The sequence below is a fragment of the Falco biarmicus genome, chromosome 13 (genome assembly GCF_023638135.1).
Source record: "Falco biarmicus isolate bFalBia1 chromosome 13, bFalBia1.pri, whole genome shotgun sequence".
Classification (NCBI taxonomy): Eukaryota; Metazoa; Chordata; class Aves; order Falconiformes; family Falconidae; genus Falco; species Falco biarmicus.
The window spans coordinates 17,164,043-17,177,062 of NC_079300.1; the positions used below are offsets into that span (position 1 = coordinate 17,164,043).

At 35.3% G+C, this 13,020-nt stretch overlaps 1 protein-coding gene across 1 annotated transcript in view; it reads left to right on the forward strand.

Annotated features, from left to right (window-relative positions):
• SLC9A9 (solute carrier family 9 member A9) overlaps positions 1-13,020 on the forward strand; it is a 208,888-nt gene that overhangs the window by 44,543 nt on the left and 151,325 nt on the right. The window contains 2 exon segments of the mRNA XM_056358878.1: positions 2,781-2,896; positions 11,104-11,209. Of these exon segments, the coding sequence (XP_056214853.1) occupies positions 2,781-2,896; positions 11,104-11,209 (222 nt within the window).

Sequence of the window (13,020 nt, forward strand, 5' to 3'; positions counted from 1 at the left end):
CTAAATTTGACTAGATATTAGACTGTGTCACCTAAATAATCTCTGTCACTGAAGAAAATGATAAAGCCAGAGTGACATTTTTGAAGGATAAAAAATTACAGGCTGGAATACTAGAGTCTATCTCAAGTTCACCAGTCTGCATTTTAAAATGCAGAGTAGCTCCTGTGATTTGGAATTGGGATCTCTCTTAGAGAATCTATTCACACTATTGTGTGAAACTGAGAACATTATCTGATATGTATGGGATAACAAAAGCAACTTCATTTAAAAGGTAAATTTAAAAAATACTAAACACATGACAGAGCTTGTGTATATCTAGAGAAATTCAATAAGTTAAGTTCCCATTTTTTTAGTGGATTGTGAGTATATCCTGTATTACAATGAATTTAATTTTTTTTTTTTCCTGAGAGAAAACTCTCAGCTGGTATAAACTGCCATGGTTCTGTTAATTTTACAAACATCAGAGAACTTACTCCAGTTCAGAACTGCCCTTTGGTTTCCAGTTTTCAAAACAGCCTCTAGATTAACTTTTTGTGTAGTTTGGGGAAGATGATAAGAAACCAAATTTTGAGATTACTTCTGTTTTCAAGTTATTATAAAGTTATTTAAAGTGAAGGAGGGTTTGCATTTTGTATGGCTGTGTCTAGTAAGAAATCATTGATAAATGGTGATTAATGATCACTTTAATCTATTAACTTCATTTAAAATACACAGCTTTTAAAGAAAAGATAAATCAGTGTGTTTAAAATATTAATTTACAATAGGAAATTATTTCTGTACATGTTTTTGTATGTATTAGATGGAGGAGGTACAAGTACAGATCCTCATAGTTTATTTAAGCTTGCAGTTTCTCACATAATCCAAATCTACGTTTGCACTTAGTTGGGTTTATGTTTGAAAAATTGGACCTTTGCCCTTTTAGCATTACCAAAAAGTATTAAGTAGTGCATGAATTTAAAAAAACCCACAACATAATATTCTGAGTTTGCTGTTCTCTTTTCTCTGCTGGATCTTAATCTCAGTGATTAAATCAGCACTATTGTTTAGTCCAATCTTCAGTTTTATTTCCCTTTTCAGTGCAGCCAAGAATTGGATGGTATGTGAACTAAGACCAGGTTCTGTAAGTCTTCTACTGTACTACTAAACTTTATGGCAAACTTAGACCACCTATGTCAGTGAAAGACCTGAATCCAATTCTGTCTAGTTCATCTGCAACTTTGTACATACATACTGAAATATACTGAATATATTTAGTAATGTATAAGAAACAGTGCTAAAGACCAGGATGATGTCTATGCCGGGTATTTAAAGAATTAACATGACTAAATTTGCCAGGTAGTCAAAACTTGATTTTACATAATATTTTTAAATATTTTTAACTGAGTCAGAAGAGTATCTCTGGTCAAAACCGTAAGCAGGTTTGGGCACTGATTTCTAAAAGGCATGCATATATTCACTTCCATTACACTCAACTTTGGAGACGATTGCGAATCAGGATAGCAGCAGCACAGCAGCAGTTTTTGAAGGACTCACTCCTTAAAGCAGGTGTGTGTGTGCTGGGGATAAAAAGACTAACTTAACTGCAGGGTCTTGAATCATTATTCTTTGGGAATGGAGAGAAAGTGAGCTCAGCAATCAAGGAGACCCACAGCTGGATGAATTATTTTAGAACAATTGGTGACTGTTTGCTAGGCAGCTTATGTAAATACATACACAAATATTTAGGATCATTGGGAAATTCTGTGGTGACCTATCTGCTTCCCTCTTAATGTAATAAGGTTACTATACTTCAGAAAATCTACAGCTTGGTAAAATATGTGAAAACAATTTGTAATTAACTCTCAGGCTGTTTGTTTAGTAGCATTTTATCTGTCACTCAGATCTTCTGTACTTATGTGACTTCAGAAACGTCTTCAGAGTATAGCTGAGGGCAAAATGTAGTGAAGTATGTGAATGGATGTAGCTCTGTTTAAATGATTTTTCTTAATTCTGTAGTTAGAAGAGCACAGTTCTTAATTTGTGTTTATGAAAAATGTATTGAATGCAATTGGGTTTTTTATCAACCAGATTGAAAATGTTCAAAAAATTAAAAAAATAAACTACAGATTCTGACAACAAGTGAATTCCTTTTTTCAAGATATTTCAAGGTTCTTTTTAGATTACACATCTCATATAGCATTACCTAGTTAAATCTCAGATAGCATTACCTAGTTATATAAACCAATGTTAACCTTCCCTGTGAAACCAGAGAGCTAGTGAATTTTGAAGTGTGACACTGTTGCCTCACTGCCATTGCGAGTTGTTAAAATATCTGTCTTGTTTGGAGACTTTATCTGGAACTTTGAATACAGCTAACATTTAAAAGATGATAGAATAAAACATTCATTTAGAATTATTAGAGAAAGCCACAGAGCTGATAGTAGAAATGCCTTTGTGTAAGTGTTCTACGTTAGACAAATTGGTCTTAATAATGTCTTCATAAGCTTACATGATCTTTCTTTTTGAAAAATAAACAGCTAAAAGCATTGTCCTCTGCTACCAGCAGATGACAATTATTCAGAAAAGTCTTTGCTTTGGAATTGTGTAGGATGCTTTAACACAATACTTGAACAGTTTGAATAGGAAATAGAATTTTTATGTCATAGCAGGTTATGTTCAGTATTCACATGATACATTTATTTAAAAGAAGCTGAAGAGAATAAGAACCTTCTTAATACTGTAAATTAAGCATAAGTGTTATATACTCTGCCTGAATGCCTGTCTTATCTTTCCTCTGACAGGTTGATAATGTATGGGTTTGTGAAGGCCATGGTACGCATTGGCCAGTTAAAAGGATGGGAATTCCACTTCACTGACTGTTTATTTTTTGGATCGCTGATGTCTGCCACAGATCCAGGTAACCCTTTAAAATAAATTGCTTTTTCCAAAAGTCAGAAGAGTAAACAAGAATATAACAACTACTTGTGCCACAGAAATGTTCAAAGTCTCTGTTCTTGACTTTTTTATTCTCATAGCTGTTACATGTCTGATATTCTGATAGTCACCCATCAGATTGGCTCCAGCAGACATCCCTTGTGTTTGAGTAACTGGTTTATCTATGCTTTGCTCACAAACTTTATAAATAAAGTTGCTGGGGAGACTGGAAAAACGTTTTCCAGTCTTCAGGGCCCCCACATGTTCATGGCAGATACGAGAACTGCGGTAACACTGCAGCCTTATGGTTAATCATTTAGATATCGCATTCACGTGTGATCTAACCCAGTGAAAGATACGGAGAATGTAGCTTTCATATTTGGCCCTATAAATACTGTTTATAAAGCATCAGTTTACAATTGGAATGCAGCATTTCATGATGATATAATTCTAAAAAGATACATACATACATACCAACAGGTTAACTTGAGTTTGCAGATGTAAGATTTAAAGCCTAAAGTTACAGTAATTAGCCAAGTCTGGGAAACAGACTCAGTGAATTTTGGAATCACAGAATTACAGAATCATTTAGATTTAAAGGGACTTCGGGAGGTCCTCGAGTCCAGCCTCTTAAATCAAACAGGTCTAACCTCAAAGTCAGCCTAGGTTTCATAGATATGTCCAGGCTTTGTTACATTGAAAAGGATAATTAAGAGTACTCTGGTATTAAAAGGGAAGTATTGCTTTTTGCATCTGTGGGACAATAGTGAAGGAGGAGGTGAAAAAAGGGGGTTGTTTTATATTTTACCTACAGAGAGACAAAGTACAAAGTCTGCAAGGGTACATCAGGTTTTTGCAAAATTTTCAGTTGAGCTGTTCCAGGAGGTGGAACAGAAAGCATTTTGTGATGCACATGACATGCTGCATTAGTGTTAACTACCCTTGAGAAGCTTCTCTGAGAAACTTATGAATAAATCTTTCAAATTCATGGCTATTAAAAGAAATGACAAAAAGCAACACTGTTCTACAAATTTCTTCTATTCTTTAAATAAACCTTCAATGTTTAACAAAAGACTGAGCTTGTGATTTATCATTCTGATGGCTTTAAAATATTTATTTACACAAAGCCAGCTGTTGCAAGATTGCTGTAAAAGCTGCATCAAATTGTTATTCTCAAATTAATCCAAGCATCCAATATGCTGCCACTTATAAAATCATCCAACTACTTTAATAAGATTCAGCACAATTGGAGCCTGTCTTCAGAGCAAGTGAAAAACATAGAAATTAGAAGCACAAAGAAAACCCAGGAAAATAAATTGCTTATGGAATAAAAGGTTGCTTACAGCTTCCAAGTATATTTCTTGATTCTGCTATGAATAGAGTTTTGCAGTTGGCTAAGTTTATTTTCCCACTTTCCAGTACAATACTATTTAGTTTTACAAATGAACATGTTGACTTACGAGAAGACATTTGTAAGACGAAGGCACTGATTTTGATTATAGTATTATTAAATCACCACTGATTAATCTGGAACGATCATGAGGGGGAAAAAAACCATGAAGCTCCTCTTACAATGGAAGGAATAAGTGACAAGGATTATTTTTCCCAGATTTTTAAATAGGCTTAAAAAGCTAACACTACAGTTGAGAAAACTACATTTAGTGTGACAAACTATCATTGGTTAGTACTGGTTTAAATTATTCTTCTGCTCAGAGTGTCTGTGCATATCCAAGAGTATTTTAATGTTTAGTCTTGCTCCCTCTGTTATCTATTCACAATATTCCAAGCTATTTCATGTTTTTACTAATGATATCTGTAAATATCAGTCCCTCAATAACTTAGAGAATTTTGAATTAAATCTTTGCTTAATTAAATGGTAGACATTGCTGAAAATATTTCATTGTGTTGTAGGATTGGTAGTGAATTATAACCTCAAGCCATGTAAAGAGTTCATTGGAATTCCAAAATCAGTTAAAATATTGTGCCCCAGAGGGCTGATACAAACTAGGACATAAAATAATCAGTCTAATGATTTATAAGTGATATCTAGCTTTTTTTATAAAAAGAAATCTCTGATAAAATGTTGTTAGTGTTATAGCAGTAGAATAAAATAATACATTACTGTCCTACGATGATATAATAAACTCCTGTCAGATTCACTACCTGATTTTTCATTTAATTCTTCACTGTGTACGATTATAAACTCATTTAAAAAAATATTTAATTTCCCTTGGCTGTGGAAAGCAATTAAGTCTCAAAAGATGTTGAAAACTGATCTGTTGACTTGACGGAAGCAGTTTTGATTGATTTCCTTATTTGTAATAGTAAAGATGACTGGTAGATGTTTACATGTTAAATGAAGAATTTTACTACCAGGGCAGTAAACAAATGTACGCCAGCTAAAAGTTACTAATATTGTTAGGAAGGAGGAAATAATGTCATAGCACTCTGTAGGTTTTTGTTTTGAAGGGTATTTGAAGATCTTTAATATAGAAATTTTCCCATAACATTAGTTTAGAAGAATTGCTCTTATATGCTGTGGGTTCCCTTATACAGAAAACTAGCACTTGAACTAAGATTCAGAAATTAATTTATGACTGGATATACTTGGGAGTGTGTTTTGCATTATAGACTGTGTTCCCTAAACATCTGTGATACTTAGAGATGCCTCAAAAATCTCTTATATCTCTAGAAAGAAAATGTAGAAACTTCAGGGACATAACAAGGTTACTTTCAAGTGAATAATTCATTTTACAGAAAATATCTCCTTCCAATAATTTCTCATTTTCAGCAGAAAAAGTTTCTTATTTCAAGACTCCAGGTGAGACATCTAATTTCTAAGAAACAGAATGCTAAAATTCCCAAATTCTCCCTTCATTAGTCTTTGACTTAAAGAGTCAGACCAGTATTTGTCTATTATTCTAGCATCAGACCAGTATTTATATTCTTCTTTACTCTGATCAATAGGTATCATTTATCATGTAGTTGGAGAAATCATCTCTTCTTGTTATTTCATCTGTGTAAACCAACACAGATTTCACTTTTCGCTGCTGAAAAAGTTCCCTTGTGCCAGTATTGTGATTTCTGATATAACCTGATGGGAGGTTTTTTGGTGTGACCTCATCAAAGGGGATCAGGCAGTTCCTCCCTGTGTTCTGGTATGTGTCATTCATCAAGGGCAGCAAAGAGGCTGTGGAAAAGGTGCTGGTGAGGTGAGTGGAGCCCCAGGCTCTCAGTCCCTGAGCACAAGAGAGCTGCAAAATGGAACTGCCCCACATGTGAGCACGGATAAGGATCTTCTGACACCAACTGTCCTCTGTGGTCTAAAGGTAGACACAGCAATAAGCCCCAGCAATAGGCAGCTTCAGGGTACCAGTGGTTGTAAAGGAATCAGGTGAATGACAGAACAAAACCAGCACATGAAATAAAAGATTCGACCTCTGCCTTAGCCACCAAAAAATAACTGAAAAATACAGCTTTGGCAGTTTGGCTTAGCTGTTATTAACACGTTCTGTGGGATGACCTTCTAATCCAAAGCCATCTCATGTATCTTTAGCACTTTTTTTTTTTTTACCTTTTGACATTTCAAGCATAGAAAACAGATTCACCTTCACAAGGTTTGCTGAAGCACAGCTGTTCCTGAGCTATGTGAACTCCCTTGCCTTTGGTCAGCCTGATACTCACAAGCCTTTTCTCTATTTGAAGTTACTATGGTTAAACCTGAGCCGGGCCTGTGAGTTGCACTGCTGCTGTTATTGATGAAATTGGATGTTTATCAGAAAGAGCAGTTTCTGTTTCTAATAAAATCAAAGGACTTTGCATTAAGAAGCATAATTTATAAATGCAGCAAGGTAATACTTTTTATACACAGACTATAGAAGACTGTTTATAAATGTGGGTTTAGTTGAAATGTTCTTATGCTTTCTTCTTACCACTGAACTAATCTGTGAGTGGTGTGACTGATTAGTAGGGAAAGGAGACTATAATTAAAATTTGAATTGTTACTTTTAGAGAAAGACGAATAGAAAATATAAGCAAGATTTCTCTCATCTTACTTTCTTCCCATTTGATACTGCCCTCCTAAAAGAATTTAGGCCTGTAAGCTATGAAAGACATTAATAGTTCTAGTCAGAAGACTGAGGGACAATAGTACCAGTACCTTATATAATGGCCTCATTTATTTTCTGATCTTTGTTACTGTTTTCAAACATAACAGCAAAGAAGTATTGAATACAGTTAACTTAGAGACTGTTGTAGTTTGCTGATATTTTAGTTATACATACTTTTTACAGGAATTAATAACAAGTCAATTTGTTTCTACATATGTCAGCAGATATTTTTGAAAAACCAGCTCCACAGACACTTGTTCTGACTTGGGTACAACTGAAATAATGCTAGATTCAGCATCTAACAGATGTTACCTCAGGCCATGAAGTCAAGGAAGAAGTGAATCAGACTTCTGTTGGCACAAGTACTGTGAAATTCTTAGATATTTCACTATTTCATGCTTTCCATCACTGACATTTTTAATGAAGTTGACAACTTTTTCTAAATCAGGAACTCTGATACATGTTATTTCTATTTCTGTCAGTTTTCTACTGCCACAAAAGACGTTTGTTTGCTGTCCCCCAACTACCTGTCCTTACAGTCACCTAGTTCTTTACCTATCTCTACCTCTGTCCACATATGCTTAGGTTGAAGTAAGAGGTGAAGAGATGCTCTCAATTGAAAAGTAGTTTTGTATTTTTATAATACATATTGTATATAATGAATTATACAAGTCTCTGAGTAGTTATCACAATGTTCCTCAAAATTGCCTTCCGAAAGCCAGAAAGGCCGTACTTATTGCAATGCAGTATCTATGATCTTTACTTAGATATGAAAGTTTTCACAGATTAGATGTGTTACTGTGGTATATGATAGCAAATATCGAATTTTTAAAATAATTCCCTTGAGTTTTAAAGTCACCCATCAGACAAAACATGATGTGACTACTTTGGACAATGATAACTATTTATAGAGTATTATTCTATCCAGAGAGCAGTTAAAATGAACTTTCTTCCATAGTAGAGTATCACATCCCTTTTATTATGCCTATTCTGAATGAACTATATCCATAGATTCTCATAATTAACAAAGGCAAATGTGATCTTGAGGAAATGACTAGACGGTGGTAGGCAAAACAAGGTGAAAATATTTTACTGAACTCAGATGGAGTGCTTGTGCTAAAGATTACTTGTCTGTTCTTAGGCAGATACTATTTAACATTTTCATTAATGAATTGGCTAATGCAATAGAGAATGCATCTTTAATGTATAATACTATCCTCAGAGGAGATAGCAAACACTCTGAAGGACACAATTAGAACTCAATATGATTCTTGCAGTGACCTAAAATCAACAAAGGATAAATGCTACACTTAGAAATAATCAACTTCATAGATAGAGAGTAAGAAATGATCATTTACTGCTGAGAAGTTTTTCACATTTACAACCTGAAAATGTCATCAGTACCAATACATAGCAAAAAAAAGAAAAAAGGAAAACAGGATTTATTAACATGTTCTACAGCAACTTTTTGCGCTATTTCTTGACAGCACCTGTCAACTACAGTACTTGGATCTCATTTTGGGCACTGTATTTCAGGAAAGATATGGGCTGATTAGAAGTGATTAGAGGGCTAGAAAACATTACTGAAAGGAGGAGACTGAAAGAAGTGAGTCACTTTAGGGAGGAGGTGTCTGAAATGAGTCTTTGAATAGGCAAAATGTTGCTGGAAAGAAAAGGAATAAACATGACAAATTATGTGTGCCTCGTTAGGCTAGGAATGGAAACTACAGACTTGAAGAACAGGAGGGGAGATCAAGTTTAGACATTCAGGAATAACTGCATTTATAAATTATTTGAATACTGAAGAGCAAATTAGTCTCCCTTGGGATTTGTGGAACCAACATCACTTCAGTTCTTTAAAAACACATCAGATAAGTATCTGTCAGCAGTGGTACGGCTGGAGGCTGTTGGGGCCAGACAAACATAAGGACAGAGCAGAGACCAGAATTCTTTGTTCAGGGACAGGCAATGCTGTAAGGAAGATCCAATAACCCCCAGTGGGAATGGGAGAAACATTTGAAATGGAACGTACTTTCTGAGAACTGGGTGAACTGGGGAGTTTCTCCCAAAGAGGCAATTGATGCATTCCTGTGTTGCTTGCTTTGTTATTTTGCTTTCATTTGAAGTCTTTTAAGTCAGATTTTTGGGGTAGAGCTGGGAGAGGAAGCAAGAAAAGAAAGCTGTTTTCTTAGGAGGCAAGAGGAAGGAGAAGAATGTGTAGGCATCTGTCTAATTGGCTTGGCCTGCTACACATACATACCCACAGTATGTTGGACTGATTACTATTTTCTTTTCCTTCTTTCATTATCACAGGGACTGTTAATGTGAGCCCAGACTAATTAACTAATAAGCAAAAGCTGGAAATGGCAAATAGTTTTAGAAAACAAGGCTGTTGTTACACCAGTGACATCAAAGAATGCGAGACTAAATTGGGTCTTCATTTAGCACATTAAGGCAGCACTGCTAATCAAGCAAAAACCTGAATATAGGTATTGGTGAACCAAGAAAATATCTTTTGCCAATAAAATTTCTTCCTACATCTTTGAGCTGTTCTGGGGAAAGAACTCTTTTCCTAGATTAAAATATAACTGCACTGGGAGTAGGTGGGCGAGGTTACCAGCATAGTTAAATATAACTAGCTAATTTAAATATAGCGATATCAGCAAATGTTCAGCTACACACATCTCCTAAAATGTCTTATATGAAATAACACTTCCAAAATTCTTCAAAGATAGAACATCCACAGAGATCATTCTGACATAAAATCTCACAGGAGAACTGATAATCTATTCTGGGTTTTAAACTGATTTTTAGATTACACAGATATTTAAGTGCCATTTAGAAAATCTTACCAGTAATGATTTCAAAGTTCCAAGAAATGTTATTAAGACAAAGCATAATCATCTGTCCGTGCATGTTTTTATATGAATTATCAACAGCCATCTCAATGTAAAACGATATAATTTTAATTTCTGAAATGTCAGGTGTTAACATGGCATCCCAGAGGCACTCCTAATCTTTGGGATTCCTGGGCTTATGAGGATTGAGTCAATTGCACAATTATGTACTAGAATGAGCACCAGTGAAGCAGTAAGTTGCCATGTGATTTTTAACCATACAAATAATTGGGTCCTTTACATTAAGTTTTGTTTGAAAAGAGAAAGCTCTGTTTTGTCCATGCAGAGAGAGAATAATAATATCAACATAGAACAGAGGAAGCCTTCTGTGCTTGGAGATTATGAAGTGCTAGGTATATCTTGGGAAGGACTGTAATCCCCTGCTTACAGGTAAGGAAACTGAGGCATGAAACAACTACAGCATCCTTTAATATCTACAGGACTTAATTACCTGAATACGAGCCAAGTGTCTAAATGCCCTCGAGCGTGTGTGTCTAAATGATTTGCCTAAGTTCAATTTAAATTCAACACACACTATTTTTTTCCTATTGCACTGGTAAGCTAAAAATCAAGCATAGCATATAACTCAGGGAGAAGGAAGGGACTTAATGATATGCTGAAGGAACCTTAAAATGGATCAAAAGTATCAGATATCCGGATCTGGATGAGAGCATTTCATGACTACAGATATGCTACACTTGAGGTGAGAGAGGCTGTGCTGCTGGTGGGACAGGGTATAGGGTTACTATGCATGTTCCTCAGTGAGCATATGTAATGGGTAAGCATTACATCATTATATCCTTCTGAAAACAGGTAAACCGGTACTCTCATCGCACACAAAGCATATGGCAAAACCCAAGTCTTTTCAGCACCCTTATTTCTTCTTGGTCACAAGACCACAGTCCTTTATGCACAGTAAAGTATGCTGTGAGATTTTCATTTATGCATGATTCTCTGTGTGAGAGGGAAAGTTTCTTCCTAATTCAGCTGAAGCACCAAAACTCAAAGACTTGCTGGATTTAAGGATCTTCTATACTTCAGCTGATCCCTTTTAACTTACTGTTATCCACTCAGGCAATAAACAGGACTGTACTTCTCAAACCCATATTCTAATACTGCTTTATATCTTGAACCACCAGAGGAATATGAAAATAACAGCCTTACTTTGCTTTGCCTCCATACAGTGACAGTCCTTGCTATTTTCCATGAACTGCATGTGGATACAGATTTGTACACACTCCTGTTTGGAGAGAGTGTCCTAAACGATGCTGTGGCTATCGTGCTGACATGGTAAGTACGCCCACCTCCGTTTGTTACTTGGTGAGATAATTACAAGATTTAATTCCTGGTATAATTCTCACTGATACAGTTTTGAAGATTTCATTGCAGAGATGCAATTCAGGAGTTGGTTTTGGTTTGTTAAACACCAGAATTCCAATATTGTTAATGGTAACCATGTATCCAGAATGCAATTTTAGTTCATTTTCTTCAACCTAGAAAGCAGTACAGTAAAATATGTAAATTTAATTTAATAGGATTTATTCTCCTATCTAAAGATATCTTGAAGAAATAATGCTGAATGAGCACCTAGAACACAGGGCAACTATAAAATTGCAGATAGGTTCCTTTTAATGTTTTGTGTTCTATTATTTTCCAAGATTAAAACCACAAAGTGGTACACAGTAGTTCAGTTTATCTACTTCTGCCTATTGAATCTGACAGAACTTCAGCTGATAATATTATCTTAAATTTATATATAGCTTTTTTATTCTCAGGAATCCTCAAACAGATCACAAATGATGGGCCAAAATCACACAAGTATGTTCTGTCCTAAAAACACAGATGCTAAGTACATGATTAACAGGATATCAAGTTAACTCCACTCTGCATGTATTACAGGCTTCCAGGAGCTTTTCTAGAAATACAAATAATCCTTTCAGATAATCTTAAAAGTACTCTGCAAAATGAAATTCATTTTTCCTGGATGCTTGAAGATGCTTCACAGGAAGCCTCAATTCAGTGCCACTTTTTCTCCTTAAAATACAGTTACTCAAACTAGGTTTTATCCTACCCTTCAGAAAAACAGACTGTTACAGAGTTTACATCATTGAAAAATAAGCTTTATATTTTGTCTGAAAGTCCATGGAGAAACTTATAATAACTAAACTGGGGGGAGGGGAGGGAAACAACAACAACAAAAAAAATTGTTTCACGATACAAAAAAAATAGTATTCCTATTTAATTTGACATTTTCCAATTATCAAGTGTAGTTACATTCACCTACACTAAACTCCTTACATTGTTCTTAGAGCAAGAGTAGTATTTTCAAACGCTGTCAAGTGTCTGAGCACAGCATTTAATGAATAGATACAGCACAGCTGTCACATTCAGTGACTGTGGTTGGAATGTGTCACTTAGGAGAGCATTTAGTACATCAGATAATAAAATGTGCAAAAGGAAAACTAAGGAAAGAATAGAAGCCTCAGTAGAGAGAACAGATAGGAAAGCATTAAAGCAGCTGTTAGAATTGGAAAGAAGCATGTAGGTGACAAAAAGTCTGAGATTTTTTTCTCTCTCACTTGTCTTTGTTTAATAAAGGCCTAGACATTTATAGCTCATTAAGACTCTCTTCAGCTGTTAGTGCAAGGTTCCTGTAGACTGTGGAACAGTTAGGCTACAAGCAGCTCAAGGAAACTCAGAATATTTCAAGTGTCTCTAGTTTTCAATCACTGTAATGTCAAAGCATGTGGATCTCTCCAAAGGTACAACTCAACTGCAAAGCAAATCTAGAAAGAAAAATGCTATCGGATAGTACGTGACTCACAAGTGCCTAACTTCTACTCTTCCTAGTATTCAAGGTTATGACCCTCAGCCTGCATACAGATACAGAAATCTATAGAAAAGGTGCCTGATGCAAATGTTGGCTATCTCCTTCACGTGTTCTCTTCACTAGACATGGGACATTGCAGCTCTTCTTTGTTATAGAATCTCTTGTCACTGGAAAACTGGTAGTATTTTTCTGTATTTGCAGTGTGACTGACACTTTGTTTTTTCTAATATATTTAGTCATATGTAGAGACTGAAGGGAATAGGTGGCATAA